Here is a 21,006-nt window from a genome sequence, read left to right on the forward strand (position 1 = left end):
CCAGGAAGCAGCTGATCCGTCCGCAGGTAGCCAGCAGGCCCGTTAGCCCGAGGAGTGAACGCCAGGCAACCCTGCCAGGGGGGATGCATTACTGAAGCTTAATGATTTGAGAAGTGTTCTGCTATCCACCGCGGAGGGGATTCATCATGATGCTCTGGCCCTATAGATCTTTCAGCGGAGCTTAAAGAGGAAAGGGGAGGTTTCTTCATGCTGTAGTAAGACCCCCCCCCCCCCCCCCCCTCCCCCTCTCCCTTCCTCGTTCCTCCCTCCAGCTTTTTACATTCTTCATCTTCACTTAAAGGAGCTCTATTTTAAGATCACTGTGCATCAGTGTGTGTGTGTGTGAGGTGGGGGGGGTGTGACCTTGGTGGCGACTGAGGGCGAGGTACTGTAAAGTGGCTGCATGAGTGTGCGTCGGCCGGTGGGAACAGTCACAAAGCCCCACGCGGCGTCTGGGGTTTGTCCCAGCATGCCCCTGGGGACGGAACACTCGCGTCCTGCGCTTCAAAGTCACACTGCGCCCTGTCGCCGGCTTCAGCTGAGCGCTGATAGATGCCTGCGCGTCCCCAATAAATAAAAACACTCAGGTGCCCGCTGTGAGAGGCGGTAGATCAGGGAGGAAACAGCCGAAGGTGTCGTGCTCCGCAGAGTGTCGAGCCTGGAGGAGCTTTTCTTCCTCCGAGCGTTAACGTTTTGTGTCCTTATCATAAAACTCTGCCACCTGTAAATCAAATGGAGCAGATAAACTGCAACACGCCGTCTAAATAAGGAGAAGCTGTGTTGACTTGGGCTCTTTAACTTAATTTTATAGCCTGTAATCACAACATGGATGAGCGCGACGCGTGCGTCTTCGCGGTGTGCGCGTCTCGGCCACCTGTCTGACGATTTACGCCGCCACATCACAGACAATAACAGTAAAGACAGCAGTGCACTGTTTATGACTTCAGCGCTTTCAGTTTGAAGTCTTCCAGCACCAGTGGGTTTAAATTATGGTGGGAGACGTCCTTGAGATGTGAACATCTCATTTCACCAGGCTGTGCTCAGCCACACGCACGCACGCACACACACACACACACACAAGCTCATTTCATTGGGGGTCTCTGGGAGGCTGGACTCAGCAGAGCATGACATAAGAATTATACATCTGGCTGCAGTAAACCTGCAAACTCACACACACACACACACACACACACACACACACACACACACACACACACACACACACACACACACACACACACACACACACCTGTACGCTATCTTTCCATCACTCAAAGGAACAATTATCTGCTATGTCTGAGAATCATTGTTATTGATGCTCGTGTTTCCTAAATGTAATGTAATGCTGTGTCACCTACAGCTGAAACAAACCTCTGCTTCGTGTGCTTGTTGGTTAATGTCATTCTAGTTATTGACTCATCAAACTCAACTTTGAATATTTCTATAAGAATTTCTGGGCTTTTAAAATGTACAATCGCAGATTAACATGAGCATTTGAGACAAACATAAAGATTTAGTGAAATGATTGTTACTGAAGTTATATCTCAGACTTCAGTGGAGCTGAATAAATGCGCCCAGACGGGCTGAACCCTGAGACAAGTTCCAATTATGAAGCCTGAGGCCCCTCACAACCACATTTAGACCACACTTGTACATACATAGGACTCAGATAGTGATTTCTGAAAAATCCGGTGTGGAGCATTTTAGGAACAAGGACGTCAAACATGTAAATATTACAATATATTAAACCTTAAAAAGAGGCAACAGAAGTAAACATAATAGATCTTTCCTATTGATCCCGTTGGACGCAGACACAAGAGGAAGCTCTGCGTCGCGCTCCAGCTGTGCCCCACTCCTGCGGTCCGTAGCGTAATGAACACCTGGGGACACGCCCACCCCCGCATCCCGGCTCCGTCATTGGCTGCCACTGGAAATATTCCGCGAGCCGCGCGCCGATTGGCTGCAATTTCACACAGGCGATTTCATAAAGCAACTCTTTAGTAAGTTGTGTAAAGGGAATAAGTGGGAAAACCCCTGAGATAACCGCAGCCTCCACAGCGCAATTAGCCGACTCTGTCTCCCTCTCTTGCTGCTGTCAAGCTGCTCCAGGATCTGTCGGACTTTCTGAGCGCCTCGGCATCTGTGAGTACCTGAGTTTTGCTGCCGCTGAAGCTGCTGAGACGCCGATGTTTGCAGCGCTCCGCTGGGATTCGCTGCCGATAACGTCCAACAGAAAGTTCCGCCGTGTCCTCCTTCGGAGGCAACTTTCTCATGAATCATGGTCGTGATTAGGATGTTTGCTCCTCGCTTCTCTTAGTTAGTCCTTAACACTGATTTACATTAAGTGCTGCGGATTGAGTGTTGCTCACCGATTTAGACGCTAAAATGGAATATGCCTGCAGCCGCATTTTCTTGTGGGTAACATATTAATTATGTGTCTTTCAAATGTTTTTTTTTGCGGATTGCATATTTTTCCTACAAGTTCTTAGACTTAAGGAGACACATTTTGCTTATTAGGTTAATAAATATATTATATAATTTGAATATTATTATTGTTATTATTAGTAACATTAACATTATAGGAGGCTTTATTTAGAAATGTTTCCAATAGTTAACAGACTCAGTGTTTTGTTGGGAAGATGAGATGCGAGTCGTGTTGTGTGTTTTACTGTTTGATATCAACTGCGTTAAGTGATGAACTGGAGCTTAACATTTATGGTAATTGTTCAAGAGCGAGTGTTTGTTTAGTGTAATTCACTGGATTTGTACAGCACCGTGTGTGTGTGTGTGTGTGTGTGTGTGTGTGTGTGTGTGTGTGTGTGTGTGTGTGTGCCTTCTGCAGTCAGGGTGTCCTTCACCAGCTCTCAGAAGTGTGTGTTTGAAGCTGAAGACGTTGCTGGCTCTTTGTCGCAGTGTTATCAGGATCAGTGCTGGGCTTGAACGCTCCAGAAAACACATGCTGATGTTGCACGCTGCGGTAATGGCCTCTTAATGCCAACATAAATAACCAAATCGAAAACGTTTCTGCTTATATTCTTTTCGAAGGGCTGTTTAACTGTGTTTTACTACTTTTATGCGACGCTTACAGGCTCATACGTAGTGGGATGGACTGTTGTCGAGCCTGCAGATGTCACATTGTGTAGCTCCAGCGAACGCATCGCTGTTTTGTGAATCACTGCTCGGAGAAAAGTCACATTGCAACTTTACTATGTGACTAAAGTTGGATGTCTTGGTTTTGCTGCAGTGAACGTCCTTGGCGGAGTAATGTGCTGCCACAGCGTTCCATCAGGCCTGTCCACTGGTCCCACCAACTCATCTGTGCCTTTTCTAACTTCACAATCTCAGTATTCCTTGTCTTCACTGGGGCAAACGTTGCTGTTTTCTGTGTTTTGGGAGGAAGTTGAGCTAATAAGCACAAGAATAAACCCCCATTTTGTGGCTATTAATCTTCAGCTTGTGTGAAAAATGAATTGCCTCGTCCTCTAATTTTCTGTTTTAAAAGGCTTTTGCATCATCTCACATGAAAAAACACTTAAAAAACACCTCCAACACATTTTTTTTCCTCTCACGTTTCCTTTTTTCCACTTTTTAATTTATGGCTCACTGGCCCCATGTGACATGGAGGACATGAGCGAGTCTGTAAAGCTGCCTTTTGTCTGAACTGGAATTCGGCTCATTTGTCATCGCATCCCGTCTCATGCTGTTGTTAATTAACCCTTCTCGCTAACGGCCACAGTCGCGGCGCCGCCGTCTCTCCGGCCCGGCGTTATCGCCCCGCGGCCTGCCGGCCGCTGTCCCATCCCACGCCATATTCCTGGGGGTGTCAGCGGTGCTTCCTCTCTCCACTAGTCTTTCCTTTAAGCATTGAAGTTTTATCTTAAATGAAATTGTTGAAGCAGATGTTAAAGAGCCATACATCACGCGGACACCTGGCGAATCTGCAGCGGCGACGGGAGAGGCTCCGCAATGGAGGGAGCGAGCGTTATGGCCAAGGCTGCGTTCATAAATCCACAGGCGGAGCGAATCAAGCTGTCAGCTCGTATGTGCCATTTAGTGAGAATGTGCTGTCTCTGTAAAGTTTTGCAGGGCTGATGATGGGTGTTTTATTTTAGCCTTAGGGAGGTGACCTTCCTGGCGTTTCTCTGTCGTCTGTCGGCGTTTTCACGCACCAGAAATCCCACCTGTACCTGCCTGTGCTGCTGCTTCACCCCCCCCCCCCACAGCTGGGATGCTCATATACAGTCCATCCCTTTTGTCCACAAAACTTTTCCAATTAAAATGAGGTCATTTTTCCTGAAGTGCCGCCCGTCCGTTACACGGCCCCGTCCGGGCTTCCTCTGTACCCTCCTGGCCCCTGGATGATGCTCCGCTCCACGTATGGATTTCCTGTCCTGTAAATCCCCAGACTGTCTGCATGTGATGGGTTGTTGAGATCTAACACTGCAGATTGCTGCTTATTGCGGCGGTATATCTTCATCTCTATGTTTGAGTACAGCAGGGCGCTCGTCCACAGATCCGCAGTGTTTTGCTCACAATGGATTTGTAGAATTAGCAACAAAGACACTTTATTTGATCGTCTTTTGCCTGAATAATGAAATATATGCTGTGTTCAAGAGGGTTGTGTGTGAATGTGTGTATAAATATAATGCTTTTCAAGGAAGATGATGTTTGTTCCTGATGTTAACAAACACATAACATACATAGAACAGTGTGTTTGTCCCTGTAGGTGAGGATGTTGTTGTGGCTGAGTTTGCTGCTGCCCACCCTCTCGACCGCTCAGCGATCAGAGCCCATGTTCTCCGCAATAACCAAGGCCGTTCTTCCTCCGGACTACGACAACAACCCCACCCAGCTCAACTACGGCGTGGCCGTCACCGATGTGGACGGAGACGGAGACCTGGAGTTGTTCGTAGCTGGGTGAGAAGTGGGGGGGGGGGTTGCTCATATGAGTGTTTCAAGCTCTCGCATCAAAATCGCTCATCAAAATCAAGCAGAGCAGTTAATTAACTATTATACCACTATCTGATTTTAAATCAAAAGACCTAAAAAATGTGCATATGATTTTCATACCAAAGGTGGAAGACAAAGGCAAAAGACTAAGCGAGAGATCAGAGGTGCCCTGAGGCTCAGCTGATGAGAATGGATGTGATTTGATAGAGCGCCATTGATGGGAACGGTTTGGCAAGCCTCCCTCCGTCCAGTGAATCAGTAATGAATTTCTCACTGCTAAATAGAATATAGATGGAAAACGACCCTGCTTAATAAATGTCTTCCAGCCAAGACATTGTACTCAGCAGGTATTCTGGACAGGGCATCACAAAGCCTCATGGAGGGTGTTAGGGAGGGATTAGGAGAATCTTTGGATCGGTGCTTCAACTTGTTATGCCCCGATTCTGACCTTGACGTCTTTAAAAAATATGTTCCTATTATTATTATTAGGGGGACAAGTCCTGTGAAGTTAGTGGCGTGTTTCAGGTTAAACAGAGAACCCCGCCTGCTGACGTGTGATTGGAATAGTCATCATTTCTATTTAGCACCTCTACAGACGCAAACGATGCCTCAAGTAACAATGAGGAGCAGGTTACAGAGGTTTAAGCTTATTCAGTTCCCCAATGTGCCAGTTTTTGGTCATTATAAAGCAGAAGCATTCAAAATTTCAAATGTCTTTTTTTCACTTTACCAAAGTAGTAAAGTAAGTAATGAGGAAGAGCCTGTTTGCAGCTACAACGGGCCGAACCTGGTGCTAAAGTACGACAAGCAGATGAGGAGGCTGGTCAACATCGCCGTCGACAACCGCAGCTCCCCCTTCTACGCCCTGAGGGATCGCCAGGGCAACGGCATCGGCGTGACGGCGTGCGACATCGACGGGGACGGACGCGAGGAGATCTACGTCCTGAACACCAATAACGCCTTCTCGGGTAAAGTCCGCGCTGAAAGTACAGTTGCTTCCAGTGTGACCCGGGGGCTGTGGCTGGGGAGAATCAGTATGCAGATATTAAGCTTATCTCATCAGATAACACGTACGCCTTGTGCTGCTATAAATCAATCTGAGCGTTACAGAGCGCACTCTGCCAAACCCGCAGCAGCTCACCTCTATCATTTCTAAACGCTCCCATAGCTGAGCCACAGCATCCTGTTCTCCCGTTTCCACTCGCCCAAAGTGTTGCATAACACCTTGCTCACCGCTTAGCCTTACCCTCCTCTGAACTCTGCGTCTCTCCGTCATCAAGGTCGGACAACTTACTCTGACAAGCTCTTTAAGTTCCGCAACGGACGCTTCGAGGATCTGCTGAGCGACGACATTAACGAGCACAGGGACGTAGCCAACCGCATGGCCGGGCGCTCGGTGGCCTGCGTGGACAGAAAGGTACGGCACACGGGGCCCGGACCCACGGGGACCCACGGGGCGCACGCACGGGCGCCTCTGTTTGTTTACCAGCGATAAGTCATGCCCGGCCTACGCCTCCCCTCACAGCATGCGCTATGACAGTTCATTTGGGGGAATGGTGTGCCATTTTCTCTCCTCTGTCCATCGCACCGGTGTAATTACAGAAGCCGGGCCTCGATTGGTTTATGGAACATCATACGAGGGGAGGAGTGATGACTGCACACTGCTGCTCTCCGCCCGTGGCATATTCGCTTTTTCTCCATGCCGCCGTCCATTGTTTCCCCTTTTTCCTCCCTGTGTGACACGCTCACGCTTTGTCTGGCTTTGTCTCTTATCTCGCACTCACGCGTGCTCCTCTCACTTCCAATCAGGGGACGGGACGAAAAAGGTAATAGCGGGAAGAGGACAGTAGGGATTACAATAGATTTCTTTTAAGCACAGTTGCATCTCACTGAGCACTGATAGGTTGCGCAGCTGCCAAACCGATTGGAAAGATATCTACTTCTAATAGCAGAATGCTTTCAGAGGAGGCTAAAACCCTGACGCCTGTTCTTCCATGTGCATTCCAGCAGAAACAGGCAGAAAGGGACAGAATACATTTTCCAGTTGTTTAGCATGTTTCATTAAAATTGAAGGAAACAGAAGGAGAACGAGCTAAACTGGAGCTAAGGTGTTTAGTTACTTGCAAATAAAAAGGTTTCATTCAAAGGACAGACAATAATTCATCCAGCTGCTCTGTCTCTTCCAGTCTTCAGCCGCCACATGGAGCGGCCAGGTTTCAATATATGATGCATTTATATGAAAATACGTCACTAGAGAAGCAGACTGTTCGGGGCTCCCAGTAGCTGCACACGTTGCAGCCATGTAAAACTATTCATTACATCAGTTCCAGTGACAGAAAGTAGCCTGGGGTAAAGACTTATTGAAAAACCGTTGACTTTTACGTTTGTTAAGTAACTTCCAGTGGCCTTGAGGCTTTCCATTGTTTTTTTTTTCAACCGTGTGTGTGTGTGTGTGTGTGTGTGTGTGTGTGTGTGTGTGTGTGTGTCTGTGTCTGTGTGTGTGTGCGCAGCCCAGTCCTCCTGCCTCAGCAGGCCATAATGCCATAATGTGACGCCTGATGACATTTATACCCACCAGAGCCATTTACTCCTCTCGTCCTGTAAAAATACAGAGCGGTGATATTGCGGAGGTGACACAAATGGTGAAAAGGCCCGTGTGTGTACGAGTTTGCATATGAGCATGTGTTTTGTGTTTATTGAAATATGTTGGGCCTGGTGGGAAAGCTCATTGGATTGGAGTGTGTAGGCTATTAGTGTGGTTCCGTTGGTGAGTTTGTGTCTGCAGGGACTCCGACTGATAATGGAGTGTGAAATTAATCTCTGAAGGGAGGCAGAGGAAGGAGTCGGGCAGACGCTGTAAAACAGGGGAAAGGGTAGAAAAGGGGGCAAGAAGAGATAAGGGAGAAAGAAAAGAGGTTGATTGGGGACAGGTGAATATATGCAGAGGATTTTTCTGAGCCGATAGGAAGGTCTGGTGTCATATTTATCACTCTCGGACATCTAAACTTTAAATTTGCTGCCCTAACTGTAAAATACTACAGTAAATAAGACCTGCTCTCACGCTTTCTCCAGGGCACAGGCCGTTACGCCATCTACATAGCAAACTACGCCAGCGGCAACGTGGGTCCCCATGCGCTGATAGAAATGGACGAGGCCGCCAGCGACCTCTCGCAGGGCGTCATCGCCCTCTCCAACGTGGCCGAGCAGGCCGGAGTCAACAAGTTCACAGGTGGGTGAGAGGAAGCTGCTGGGGGTGTGTGGGAAATTAGCCCGGGCTTTAAAATCATCCAGCGCGGCCGGACCTTCGCTCTGATTTACGCAGACGTCTGCAGGGGAGCATGTGCTTGTTGGACCCATTGAGGTTGAAATATAAGACCGTAGCGCAGGGCAGGGTGCAAGATGGAGAGCGAGGAGAGCGAGCTGGAGGACGGCCAGGTGGGCGAAAAGGAAGAGAACGGGGGAGAGAGAACAGGAAAATAAGTAGGAGAATGAAGAAGTGAGAAGCGTTTTTGGCCCCGTCAGCTGTTCAGACCGGACAAAGTCACAGGGAAGCGACTCATTCATCAGACCAGCTCAGTTGACATCGATCACAGCCGAGCGGAGGTGAGAGCACCCTGAGAACCAGAAGCAGCACCTCTGCACCCGTCAGTCTGCTTAGCGCTGCTACTTACGCTCCCAGTACGTCCTGATCTCCTGTGTAAAGCTCCCATTGGCTCCTGCCTGTGCAGGAAAACGCTGCCCCCTCAGTCTCGGCTCCAGTTTCTGTGCTGCTTGGCTGCAACTATCTGTTAAACCATGTCATAGATGTGTCTTTCGATAAGGAAGTTGGCAAAATGAACATTTTCACCTCGAGCCTTCTTGATGACAGCCGCCGCCATCGTGAATAAAAATACAGCCGCCGTTACTGAACCCACTACAAAGTCCTTGAAGGTGATGTCAAAGAAACAGTTGGGAGACGACTCTGTGTTCGCGCGAAGCAGAATGAGTCTTCATCACTTTACATGCAGGGTGTCGTCTGAGCCACCAGGGGGGCGGCGTGAGCTGCTCAGTGATATATGACGACGGCGGCCTCATCAAACTCCCGTTAATCAAAGCAGAGGGACAGTCAGTGAAGTTGTATATCTAATGGTTACACATCTCTAGAGAGACATGTGGTTTATGGCCGTAGGGTGGCTGTTCTGACGGCTGGAACGGCCTGGAACCACTAATGACCGCTCCCATTCCCTGTGTCCGTGTCTGCGGCCGCGCAGGAGGCCGAGGCGTGGTGGTCGGCCCCATCGTCAGCCACACCCTGTCCGACGTGTTCTGCGACAACGAGTACGGCCCCAACTTCCTGTTCAGGAACAACGGCGACGGCACCTTCAGCGACGTGGCCCAGCAGGCCGGTGAGAGGAGCGCGGGCGTTCGCAGCACATAACAGAGCAGAGCCCGGCGCGCGGTGGTGTAATGGAGGGCGTGTGACTGCAGGGCTGGAGGACCCGGTGCAGCACGGCAGAGGGGTGGCGCTGGCCGACTTCAACCGGGACGGCAAGACGGACATCGTCTACGGGAACTGGAACGGGCCCCATCGCCTGTACATGCAGATGAACAACCGCAAGCAGAAGTTCAAGGTGGGGCCTCCAACGGTTCACTGCAGAAGTATTAGAATGGAGAAATATCGAACAGTAAAATATAACTAGATCCTCATAACTCATTTGTTGTATTACCGGTGAAATGAGTCACTAATACTGTAATGTCTTACTTTCCTAAATCCAGTAATCTCACCCTTTAGCTAGAAAGTTGTAATAAAACCTATTTACAGTTTGTTGGGAAGGATCCAGGAAAAGTGCACTGGATGTTATATGTGTTGTCTGTGTGTCTCATTATGCTGTTGACCACATTCAGAGTCTAACGGCCGGCGCAAATACAACAAATCTGACCCATTAGGACTGTGAATCACAGGTTCATCAATGCTAATGACTCGCCAGTGGATTAACACTCAAGCGCTGAGTTATTCAGTCAATGACTCAGCAGACGGAGCGTGTGATGTGAGCACGTGCGGCTCCGGAGACGGAGGCGACAGAGACCTGTCAGCACCCGCGACCTCATCCTTCACCTGAGGCATAAATGTCACAGCAGACAGGTTTAGAGGGGTGAGACCAGAGGTTACTGTGTGATGCTTAACCCGGTGACAACTTCATTATTGTGACACACACACACACACACACACACACACACACACACACACACACACACACACACACACACACACACACACACACACACACACACACACACACACACAGGACAAATTAAATTAGCTACCTAATCTTTTAAATACAGGATAGTTAAATTACAAGCCCACAACATATTCCAGGTTCCTTTTTGCCGCCCACACAAGTGGAACCTCGGCCGCTCAGCGTGACCTTTGGCACGTGTAATGAAGCTGTTGTATCAGTCCAGTAAACCGCTAATTAAATTGGGCTGAAACAGCAGCTTCCAGGCCAGTGGAAAGTGCAGTTTGTGCTTTAATTAAAATCTATAGCCTGGGATTTCCTTACAATAGGTTAACGCCCACACACGCACACACGCACACACGCACATGCACACACACACACACACACACACACACACACACGATCGATACTGAAGTCAGAACTTGGATCCTCTTTTTGTTGCCGTTATTAAAATTTGCAGAAACTATAAAGCAACTTGTAAATGGAGAATCCATCCAAACATTCTCTTCTCTCTTCGTTGTGTACTCTATCTTCCATGTTGAAAGTCACGTTCTTCCTCTGTTACTACCCAGCCACTCAGTGATGTAGTAAACGTGGACCCATCCCGCTCCTCCCTCCCCGTGGCCTCAGCTGGCCGTCGCCTCTCCTTCACCCAGAAACAGAAGGTCACGCCGGGCAGCCCCTCTGTGACTTTATGAGCCTTATAATTAAAGCAGGGAGTAAATACTGGAGGGAGTGAAGGGCTGCGCCATAACTCTTCCCCAACTTATCACAGCGTCGCTGAGGCACGGAGATATCCGTTACTTTCTTGTGCACAAACTCCTCTGCTGCGGAGACTCAATATCTGAGGATCTGAGGAGACGCAAACTGAGCGTTTGTGCTCATCTTTACACTTGACAGTGGCTGCGTGACAAGATGACGACTCGGCGTTTGATTCCAGGACGGGGGAATTCATGTTCAGGGGTTTGGGAGGTGCTGAACCTTTGCTCTGCGTCTCCTCCCTCCTCTCTCCTCTCAGGACATAGCCTCCCAGAAGTTTTCCATGCCGTCGCCGGTTCGCACCGTCATCGTTGCAGACTTCGACAATGACAACGAGTTGGAGGTTTTCTTCAATAACATCGCCTACAGGGGCCCGTCTGCCAACAGGCTCTTCAGGTAATCACAGGCACAAGTACAAGTCCTAGAGTAAGGGAGTTTAATAAGACTATGATAATGAGCTTAATAGACTACGCTTGTGTCTTGTTTTAATATTCTAAAACTCAGCCTGGAACCTGAGAAGAATGTTAAATTCCCAGCCCGGGGTTTTTATCTAGTCTGGCATCCCGCCCCCTCCTCCACACATGAATGAACCTTTCATTAAGACACTTTCAGTCTCTTTTTGGCTCGCGCTTTGGCTTCCGCTCTAGATAATATTAATGAACTGAGGTCTCAAAATGCTAAATGAGATACATATCAGTTGTAAGGAGCTAAGAGCAGAATGAGCCCATCGTGTCTGAGTAAACATCTGCTCGGGAGCGGTTTTCTAAATGATAAACGCCGGCCACGAGCTAATGGGTCGGTCCACAGTGAGGATCAATACCCAGACTCCAGTTTCCTGGGCCATTTTTGGTCTTTCTGGCCAGTGATTGTCTGACAGGGGTCACTGCTCCTCAGTCTGCAGCTCTTGTCTAGTACGCTGATGAATCAGCTAATTTAATGCTGTCTGGCGCAGAACGAAAAACACCTTCAAACTATTGTACTCAGGCTAATTAATTCAATACGACTGATCAATATTCAGCTGAGCTGATGAGTTAAACAGCCGATATCAGCACATTAGTTCACTGTGAAATTAAGTCATAACGTATTTAAATGTTGCATTTAGAACGGACGAAAACTAATCTTTTCCCCAAACAATGTATTTTTTGAAAAATCACACAATTACAGAGAGAAAAACACATTATTCAACATCATCAGGACGTCATTGCTAATAGATTTTATGTCAGTAACATTGTATCGATGCTGCTGCTCATTAAGAAAATGCTCAGAATTAAACAGTGCAGTCATTATCTTGCTGTACCAGCTCTGAGGCAAGTGTTTGGCCGCTTTAACAGGGTGAGCAGAAGAGAGCACGGCGATCCCCAGATCGAAGAAGTGAATGTTGGGGAGGCCTCAGAGCCCGAAGGACGAGGAACAGGTGAGGGTTTCAGAACAGACCACATGATCCACTCGACGCCCACCATCAGATGGCGCCAGAGCTCCACTGGAAACCATTTCCTTGCTGGCTTGCATGAAAAAATCCCTTGTTTGAGTTCTATTATTAAAACCTTACGTTTGAATAAGTGTCATATGAACTGCTTAATCTCAACATTCATGGTTTTGATGCCTCATCAGGAGCTGTGGCCACAGACTTCGATGGCGACGGGCGCCTGGAGCTGCTGGTGTCTCACGGCGAAAGCGCCGCCCAGCCGCTGTCCGTCTACAAGGTCAAACAGGTGAGAAGCCTTCGGACCTTCAGGGGGGGGGTCCATCCTCCACAGAAGCCCCGCCCTTCACCCGGTTCTGTCTGCAGGGCGCCGCAAACTCGTGGCTGCGGGTCATCCCTCGCACCAAGTTCGGCGCCTTCGCCAGAGGAGCCAAGGTGGTGGTTTACACCAAGAAGAGCGGCGCGCACACGAGGATCATCGACGGAGGCTCCGGGTACTTGTGCGAGATGGAGCCTGTTGCCCACTTTGGTCTCGGTGAGACTGCATTTAATCGGCTCTCTGATGCGAGTGTGATATAATACCTCCTGGTGTGATTAGGCACCGCTGGGAGGGAGTCTGTGGGAGGACGTGGGGGGAGTGGAGACGGGGGTCGGGTTCTGCAGCTGGAGGCCGGTGTAGCTCGTAGCACGGGACCATTCATTCGGACCAGAGCCCGTCGTCTGCTTTGTGCCTGCAGGTAAAGACGTCGCCACCAGCGTGGAGGTGTACTGGCCCGACGGCGTCTCCGCGGCGCGGCCGCTGGAACCGTCGGAGATCAACTCGGTGCTGGAGATCCAGTACCCCAAGGAGGAGGAGGACGTGACCCCGACGGTGGAAATCGAGGTAAACGCCGGGTCGAAGCGACGGCAGCTCAGAGGACGTTCATGAGGCTGAACTAAGAGGCCGGTTGTTTCTTGCAGTGTGGTCACGGCTTCGCCCTCAATGAGTTCGGCCGCTGCACCGGTGAGTGGAACCGAAGTCTAAATGTCACCTGTGGCTCCGGTTTAAAACACCCCCCCCCCCCCCCTCCCCCCCAGATAAAGATGAGTGCACCCACTTCCCCTCCGTGTGCCCCTCCGACCGCCCCGTCTGCACCAACACCTTCGGCAGCTACAAGTGCCGCGCCAAGAGGAGATGCGGCCAGGGCTTCGAGCCCAACGACGACGGCTCGGCCTGCGTGGGTGAGTGGTTCCGGCCGTCGGGTCGGGGTTCAACGGGACCGGGGCAACAGAACGCGGCGCCTTAAGCTGCCGTAATGACTCGCGCTGGAGTAGAGGAGGTGCTAGCATTCCTCTGCCCGTGTCCTCCGTCTGCACCCGCCGTCCTGCATGACACCCCCCCCCCCCCCTCCCGTGTGAGTGAGTCCTCCCCGTTGGCTAACGCCCCCCCCCTCTGTTTGTTGTTCCTGCCTCTGCAGCCCAGGTGGCCTACTTCGGGGGGACGCGGTCCGCGGGCCAGCGCCGGTGGCCGGGCCTCCCCTCCTGGCTGCTGCCGGCCTCTGCGCTACCGCTGCTCTGCAGCCACCTCCAGACCGGACCCCTGTAGCCGGCAACCGGACCGCTGAATGGGGATGTACAGAGACTCTCTGAGCAAGCCTTTCCCTGACGCATCCTCTCCTCCACCTCCATTCCGGACCTCTGCACTCCTTTTTCATCGCTAACTCAACCCCCCCCCCCCCCCCCCCCCCCCCCCCCCCCCACCGCTGCTATGTGTCACCTCTTGGCTCCCAGCCCCCTTTGGACAAAAGAGAAACACACAGGGAGCATGCTCGCTGGGAGCTACAGGGTTCAGAACTAACTGTGTCACACCCGCAGAGCCCTCACATCATCACCTGGCACTTCTCTTCGAGGGACCTGAACTGAGGCCAAGTCAATAAGTGGAGCCGCACCCTCTGAACCTCTGCACACACAGGACAGAACCACAGGCCCAAGACACACTGAGGTCCCATCTGGATCTCCACAATAGGTTCATCCTCACATTGTCCCCTTCCTATTACTGAGATGCTGAGGATAAGCAGCTCTCCCAGCTTTAGGTGTATTCTACGGTACAGTACATCCTATGGGGCGCTCAGCCACAGGAACATATGCCAGACCATCTGTCCCCGACGGCAGGTTACACTGACAGGAGGTGGAAGAGGCATTTCAGCCCATTCATTTCAATAACAAGTTGTTTATTGGTTGGAGAGTATTTGATTTAGCTTTATTTGTTTGTGGATTTACAGAACCACATCACAATAATTACAGTGCCCGTGGGGGAACACTGTTCTCAATCAAGTACAAAGGAACGAGTGCTATAAGGCCAACGTAGGGATTATCACTTGTTGATGGGAACATAAGTGGATGTGTTGCAGTAAGAGAAATGTAAAATATGCTTTGTGAAGTATTAAACAAGCCATACTTGACTATTTATTATAAATTGGTTTGAAATAGCTTTCATACTGTTGGGAAGCACATTTCATTCATTTTCTAACATAGTCTTTAGGGAAGTGAATAAATATTATGGCTGAAAAGATGATACACAAAAAACTGTGTTGACAGTTTGGCTTCTACCGACAAAGGAGCGCGAGTTCATGTTACCCAGTGTTAGTGCAGAGAGAGTGTGTGTGTGTGTGTGTGTGTGTGTGTGTGTGTGTGTGTGTGTGTGTGTGTGTGTGTGTGTGTGTGTGTGTGTGTGTGTGTGTGTGTGTGACGTCAGACGCCACACTGGGCTCTCAGACATCCGTCCACCTGTAAATATCAAAACATTTAATCTGAGATTTACAGCCCGAGCTTATTTCTCACAGAGACACGTTCAACAAAAGGGATCAGAGCATGAAAAACTAATAAACAAACGATGATGGATGTGTTAAAGCAATTAAAGTAACTCACCACGGATCTCTGCTGGATCCACGCTGGTGACGTCGCCGCGAGCCAAACAATCAGCGAAGGCTGAGCGCAGTGTAAGTGTGCGTTCAGCAGCATCGAGTCCATTGAAGTCAAATATTTTAGTGTCACAGAGGTTCAACTGAGGGTGCTGTAAAATGTTATTGTGGGACACCATGGAAATGTTTTTGTAGTTTGAATCACACTCTGGGGTCAAACTGTATCACCGAGGACTGATATGTAAGCTCACAGTCTGCATGAACAATAAGAGCCACACGGTTTTTATTAAATCTGCACGCTATAAAAGACATAGTCATGTTTTTAAGCCTATTGCACAAATTACTCCACTAAATCTCAACAATCCTAAAACCCGGTAATAATTTGCTATCCAGTTCACGGATGGATGGATCTTTTTTTTTTTTTTTACAAGTGAGTTGGATTTGTTCCTTAATAGAAACATCACTTGGTTATATTGTCCTTACTGTATCTACTCTGTCCATTCAAATGTGCAGGTTCAATCAGAATTATTTAAACAAAATTCAGACATGAAGTTTTCTGTGACCGTTGAAACAGAACATGAGGCAATGCTGACAAAAATAAATGAAGCAATACTTTTAGTGATGGACTTCTATGATTTACAACCTCAGACGTACCTGAAAGAATGGAAATACATAAAGTATTTATATAAAACACCAATAACCAATGTATGCCAGTAAAGCTAAAGAGGAATTCACCCTCTCAATCTGTGACAGAGTCGCTGAACGTCCTGCAGGACAGCTGTATAAAAGCTGGAACACAATGTGTGCGTTTCAGGGGGGAAGTTTGGAACAATGCGCGCCAAAGCATTGGGCCTGTTTGTGCGCGGGCCCTGCGGGAAAATAACCCAAGCCGCTTCCGACCACCGATCACAGAGCGTCCCGGCGACGGCCATTGCACAATGTAACAATCCCGGAAAATGACCCAAGATCAGATATGGAAGGATATGTTGAGAAAATATTTGGGAGAACGTTAAGCGGCAGACAGGAAATAAAAATGGCCGCATGAATGTGGATGTATACACTGCAGCAGCCATTTGTGTCCAGACGCAGCCAGGGAGCGTTTATGCGTTTATTTTCTCATGTCCCTGATGAAAACAGCGACGCCGCCTGTTCAGGGCTTCATGACAGGAGCAGCGCTGCGTGCAGACCGTGCCCCCAGGCCACTGCAGGCCTAGTTCCAGTGAGGGAGCAGCGGGGTTCACTGCAGCCCGAGATAAACCTAATGCTTCATCATCTCTATTTATAATTGCCTGAGTGCATCCCAGATCGTTGGATTTCAATTTATTTAACTTGTTTCTCAACGCCCGAGCGGCGATTCAGCCACTTCACTGACCATTTGAGCCCAAATGCAACACAAACACACTCTGATTGTAGATTATGATTTAATGGCTTCATAAACACAATCTTATAAGCAGTAAAACTGTAAAACTGTACTGTGCTTTGTGCGTTTTCTTCAGCTGAGACAAGCGTGGTTAACGTGGACTGAAAGGCGTCAACTACCAGTCGTCCGTGCTGGTAATTGACAGCATTTGAATTTCTGAACCAAAGCGACGGCGTCTGAAGGTTCTGTCCCGGTTTCACCTCTTGTCTCTGCAGGTTCTCCTCTCCGCTTCATTTAAACGCCGTCAGGAGGCCACCGCCTCGCACGCCATTCACTCGCCCCCCCGCCACAGATTTACGCCCAGAGAAACACAATAACCCGGGTCTCTCAATTAAGCAGGTTGATCAGAAGTGACATCCTAACTGGAACCACACGTTTCCAGGCCCGGACGCTGAACGCGACGTTTCGTTCTACCGTAGCGCTCTGAGCTCGGGGAACGTCCAGCGGCAAACACAACACATGAGCCGTCAATCACGCCGAGGTTAAATAAACCGAGAGGATGCTGGTGCCAAAGCCAACAGGCACGGCGGCAGTCTGAAAACAGCGGGGGAGACAAATCCCACAGATCCCAGCGTGTTGTAGCTGCGCTCGTTCACAGGGATGTGGCTTTAAAAGCCGACTTTCAAAACAAATGTTCACAATCGGATATAAAATGTATTTAAGTGTTTACGGAAGTTGTCAAGAACGTGTGTGTGTGTGTGTGTGTGTGTGTGCAGGATGGCAGCAGGACAACGGCACCGGAGCGTTCCCTGTTGCCCCACAGTGGTTTGATTCATAACTGATGACCAGCGACTCGTCCGATGCCTCTCATTCTGTACAAGCACCCAACTGTAAACATCACAGTAATGACTGCTCTGCAGTCGCCGGGTCTCACTGCCAATCTAAACACATTTGGCAGCGAGGCTAATTTTATGAATAAACATTTTCACCAATCAATACCAGAAAGTGACTTTTGTCCTCCACATTCGTGACTCAGAAAACGAAACTGTGGAAACGGTGAAGCCACATTTTTCCTATTTGGGAATAAGGAACGGGGGATGAAAGAACAGGAAGGGTGTGAAGGAAGTGAAAGCGAAAGGTATGTTTAGCCAAAGAATGAGGAGCTTTTTAAAACGTGGAAACTCCTGACAATGGTAGCAACTCGCTTGAACAGACGATAGAGAGACTTCGGGGAAGAAAGGAGGCCTGTGAAGCAGCCGTGAGCGTGAGAGTGACCTTTCCCCACAGGTGTCGCTCCACTGTGATCTTAACTAAGCCTCAGCGTGTGCCAGGAGGTTATTGCTGATTTCTGATGTTATTAGCAGGCTATGATGGATCTGTACACTTATACTGTCTTACTACTACACACATTCACTTAAACAGCTGAAACAGAACACTGTCCGTGCTATACTCGCTTTACGCATTTCTCAGTAATACGACTTGGCACTTCCACATTTTCAATATGTGTTCGACTTGTAGAATAGAAAAATCTGAAGCAATAACATGGTTCATGACTCACCTTCAGGTCCAGACGAGCTGGAGACGCTGCCTTCAGCTGACGTGACCTCCTTCTTCCGGGGACACGGCGGGAAACGTGGGAGACAGAGAGAGATGTCAACCTTATGTGAACTCAGCGTGGATCAAACCTCCGTCTGAGTTTAGCTGGATTCCCAAAGCAGCCTGCAGACACAAGACTCCGTTTCCATCAACTTAGTACCACACTTTATTTAACTCCTGGAAACACGTCTCCTCTGGCTTTGAATAATAATCAGTGTTGAGAAAAGACAATACATGAATTCATTACATTTCTATATAAATAATCCCATGTAAACACCTAAATAGAATCAAGATAAGATATGAATTCGCCTCTCATCTCGGCAGCGCGGCTCCCAGGAGCCCGGTTGATCGGGGATTTTGACTTCTTGTCATCTGGTACTCGCTTTGTTTACACACAGATCATGCAGCATTAAACATAAACGCAGTTTTCCCGTCCCCGAAGCAGAGCGGCTCAGAACTCAGGGAGGCTGGTACAAAGGCTCCTCATCCTCTTTTATATCCTTAGGAAGACGTCATATTGCACTATGAATAAACTGTCGCTTCAAACAGAGCAGCGCACGGTACGTGGAGCGTCTGAACAACACGGTAGAGGATAAACACAGAAGAAATGGACTGTACATCGTCAGGGTCTGCTTCTCGTCCACACACATGTTGTGGAGCACAGGTTATCCTGACAGCCAGGATAGTCATTGGCTCCATGTAAACCACATACACATCAATGCACGAGTAATGCCTCATAAAATGGCACAACCGGGCTTCATTTTACAGTTCCTACTCTACTAGAATATATATATATATATATATTTAGCAAAAGGGTGATTTACAGGTTCAGCCGTTGCATTTGGGACATGATGAAAATATTTTACAAGAGTTGAAACCGACTGAACGTCCCCTGAGAAGCATCGCGTTCAATTCCACAACCGTAACTGACATCGTCATTGTCGATCATATTATAAACACACGTACATTGCAAACACCGTGAGAACAAAACAAAGCGCTCTTTTCATTTGACACAAGTTACTACATGGCTGCACAGAAAACCAGCTTCTACAGCTGCGAATGGCAGCGATGGGTAAGGATTGAACAGCAACATGGCATTTACAGTACAGTCACGTAGCCAGTGTGGATCAACACTGTTAAGAATGTACAGTAAGTTCTCTTCATAGACGTCCATCGTGTTTTCAGACTATGGACTTCTGTTTGCTCATCGGCAGTTTTACATTGGTCGGTACAGTACGTCAGCTCCAGGCTGGGTATCCACTCCACTGGGGTGAAACATGAAGGCATCAAAAAGCACAGGAGGGTGAACACGAGCACAACTGGACCCAGCTCTGCTTCTGTGAGACGTCCTGTATGTGTTCATCTCATCGGTCCAAGATGTTTGGGTTTAACTTCAACCGGACACCGCACTGGTAAGAGGAGCGCACGGGTTTAGAGGATAAACGAAAGGAAAGACTTGCAGGAGAAAACATGGAGTGAGGTTGGTTAAAATAAAATAAAAAAGGTAAAACAAAAAGAAACTGTGGCAACAGAAATAAAATATGCGTGACGGTGAATCAGAGTTGCAGGTTTTTGCAGTAAGTCTTGTCTTTTGTTAGATGTTATGTGGGTGTGCTGTCTACCGGCATCAACACTGCTACATAATGATCATCTTTGTCTCCTCAGCCTCCACACACACACACACACACACACACACACACACACACACACACACACACACACACACACACACACACACACACACACACACACACACACACACACACACACACACACACGATGGACCAGGCTTCTCAAAAACAGTTTTATGCTTCTCGGGGTGAATCTACTCAAGATACTGCAACGGAGAAGCGACAGTAAGGTTTGGAAAAAAAGCTACTAACAGCCTAAAAAGACCAGCTTCACTTTTTATTTTGACCCTAGAGCAAGAAACAACTGACAAATGGACATAAACTGACTCTGGCATCTCTGCCTGCACGTTGATGAGCGCATGGAGACGCAGAGACAGAATGATAAAGGCTCAGGTAATGAGCTCTGTGTGGGTTGATTCTCTGACACATTAATAAAACGTGTCATGCTGTGCTTGGTTCTAATTTATGGCAGCGATCCTCGCTGATGAACCCGCTGCAGCCGGGCCCGGGACCAGAGAACGTCAACGCCAGCACCACGTCTGCCAGATTATGGGCTGTTCTGCTGCAGGTGTGATGCACGTGTGCTTTACCACTATGGACCACACGGGCCTGTGTGCCTGTACTGTAGGAGCGTGGCCTACAGCTGGGATGCGGATCACCAGTATCCACTTATGTGAATCACAAGGATAAACAATCCAAGGTGCTCTGTGTTAGCAGTTCGGTACCGAAGCCAAATGCACGGGAAGCGAGCGTAAGAAGAACCGGTCCCAGCGCAGGCCCAATTTGCTTTTCAAAGCACCTCGACCCCAACCACCTGACATGAATGCGAGCAGCCGGTGGGAAAGAGGAGCACCGGGCCTCCCAGGAGGCTGCTGGATTCTCTACTTCCACATTCAGAACGGCTGCAGAGACCGTAAGCCGACATAATAACGAACGTCTAACGAGTGATCGACAGACCCCCATGGAAGCGCCCGAGCACGTGGTCTAATTAAGACTAAGCCTGCAGAGAAGTGGCGTGAGATGGAAACAGATGCGACGGAATGGGAGAAAATGGGAGAATGTAAAAATGATACAAAATAAGCCGCCATTATTTGGCTCTGGAAGGCGAGGCTGGAGCGCGGGAGCCGCCGCGCGCTCCCGCAGCGGCGCCGGTGCCGTGGATCACCTCCTT

The 21,006-nt window shown here is 48.9% G+C and overlaps 2 protein-coding genes across 9 annotated transcripts in view; one reads left to right on the forward strand and one right to left on the reverse strand.

Annotated features, from left to right (window-relative positions):
- Window positions 1-1,996: 1,996 nt before the first annotated feature.
- On the forward strand, window positions 1,997-15,866 carry crtac1b (cartilage acidic protein 1b). Of its 5 annotated transcripts, none has more exons than XM_029126933.3 (15): window positions 1,997-2,142; window positions 4,727-4,917; window positions 5,722-5,918; window positions 6,231-6,367; window positions 8,023-8,179; window positions 9,201-9,335; window positions 9,418-9,560; window positions 11,185-11,321; window positions 12,257-12,339; window positions 12,537-12,637; window positions 12,715-12,883; window positions 13,086-13,231; window positions 13,309-13,351; window positions 13,426-13,569; window positions 13,806-15,866. In XM_029126933.3, exons 2-15 carry the CDS (start codon window positions 4,733-4,735, stop codon window positions 13,931-13,933), a joined length of 1,905 nt encoding a protein of 634 aa, XP_028982766.1. In that variant the 5' UTR covers window positions 1,997-2,142; window positions 4,727-4,732; the 3' UTR covers window positions 13,934-15,866. The 5 variants fall into 5 exon arrangements, with proteins under 5 accessions (XP_028982766.1, XP_055358347.1, XP_028982767.1 ...); XM_029126934.3 differs by having other exon boundaries at window positions 2,004-2,142; window positions 4,710-4,917; XM_055502371.1 differs by having other exon boundaries at window positions 2,011-2,142; window positions 4,705-4,917.
- A 2,486-nt stretch (window positions 15,867-18,352) lies between these two features.
- The window catches only part of golga7bb (golgin A7 family, member Bb), a 10,423-nt gene continuing 7,769 nt past the window's right edge, over window positions 18,353-21,006 (reverse strand). For all 4 annotated transcript variants that reach the window (XM_055502374.1, XM_029126939.3, XM_055502373.1 and 1 more), the window contains exon 5: window positions 18,353-21,006. This exon is cut by the window's right edge and continues 187 nt beyond it. The gene's annotated coding sequence lies outside the window, so the exon portion shown is untranslated.

The sequence above is a fragment of the Betta splendens genome, chromosome 15, assembly GCF_900634795.4.
Source record: "Betta splendens chromosome 15, fBetSpl5.4, whole genome shotgun sequence".
Taxonomy (NCBI): domain Eukaryota; kingdom Metazoa; phylum Chordata; class Actinopteri; order Anabantiformes; family Osphronemidae; genus Betta; species Betta splendens.

Coding starts and splice junctions, on each gene's coding strand:
- crtac1b (XM_029126933.3), top strand. CDS start 4,733: ATGTTGTTGTGGCTGAGTTTGCTGCTGCCCACCCTCTCGACCGCTCAG. Junction 4,918..5,721: donor CTGGAGTTGTTCGTAGCTGG/GTGAGAAGTGGG, acceptor GCCTGTTTGCAG/CTACAACGGGCCGAACCTGG. Junction 8,180..9,200: donor CGGAGTCAACAAGTTCACAG/GTGGGTGAGAGG, acceptor GCGGCCGCGCAG/GAGGCCGAGGCGTGGTGGTC.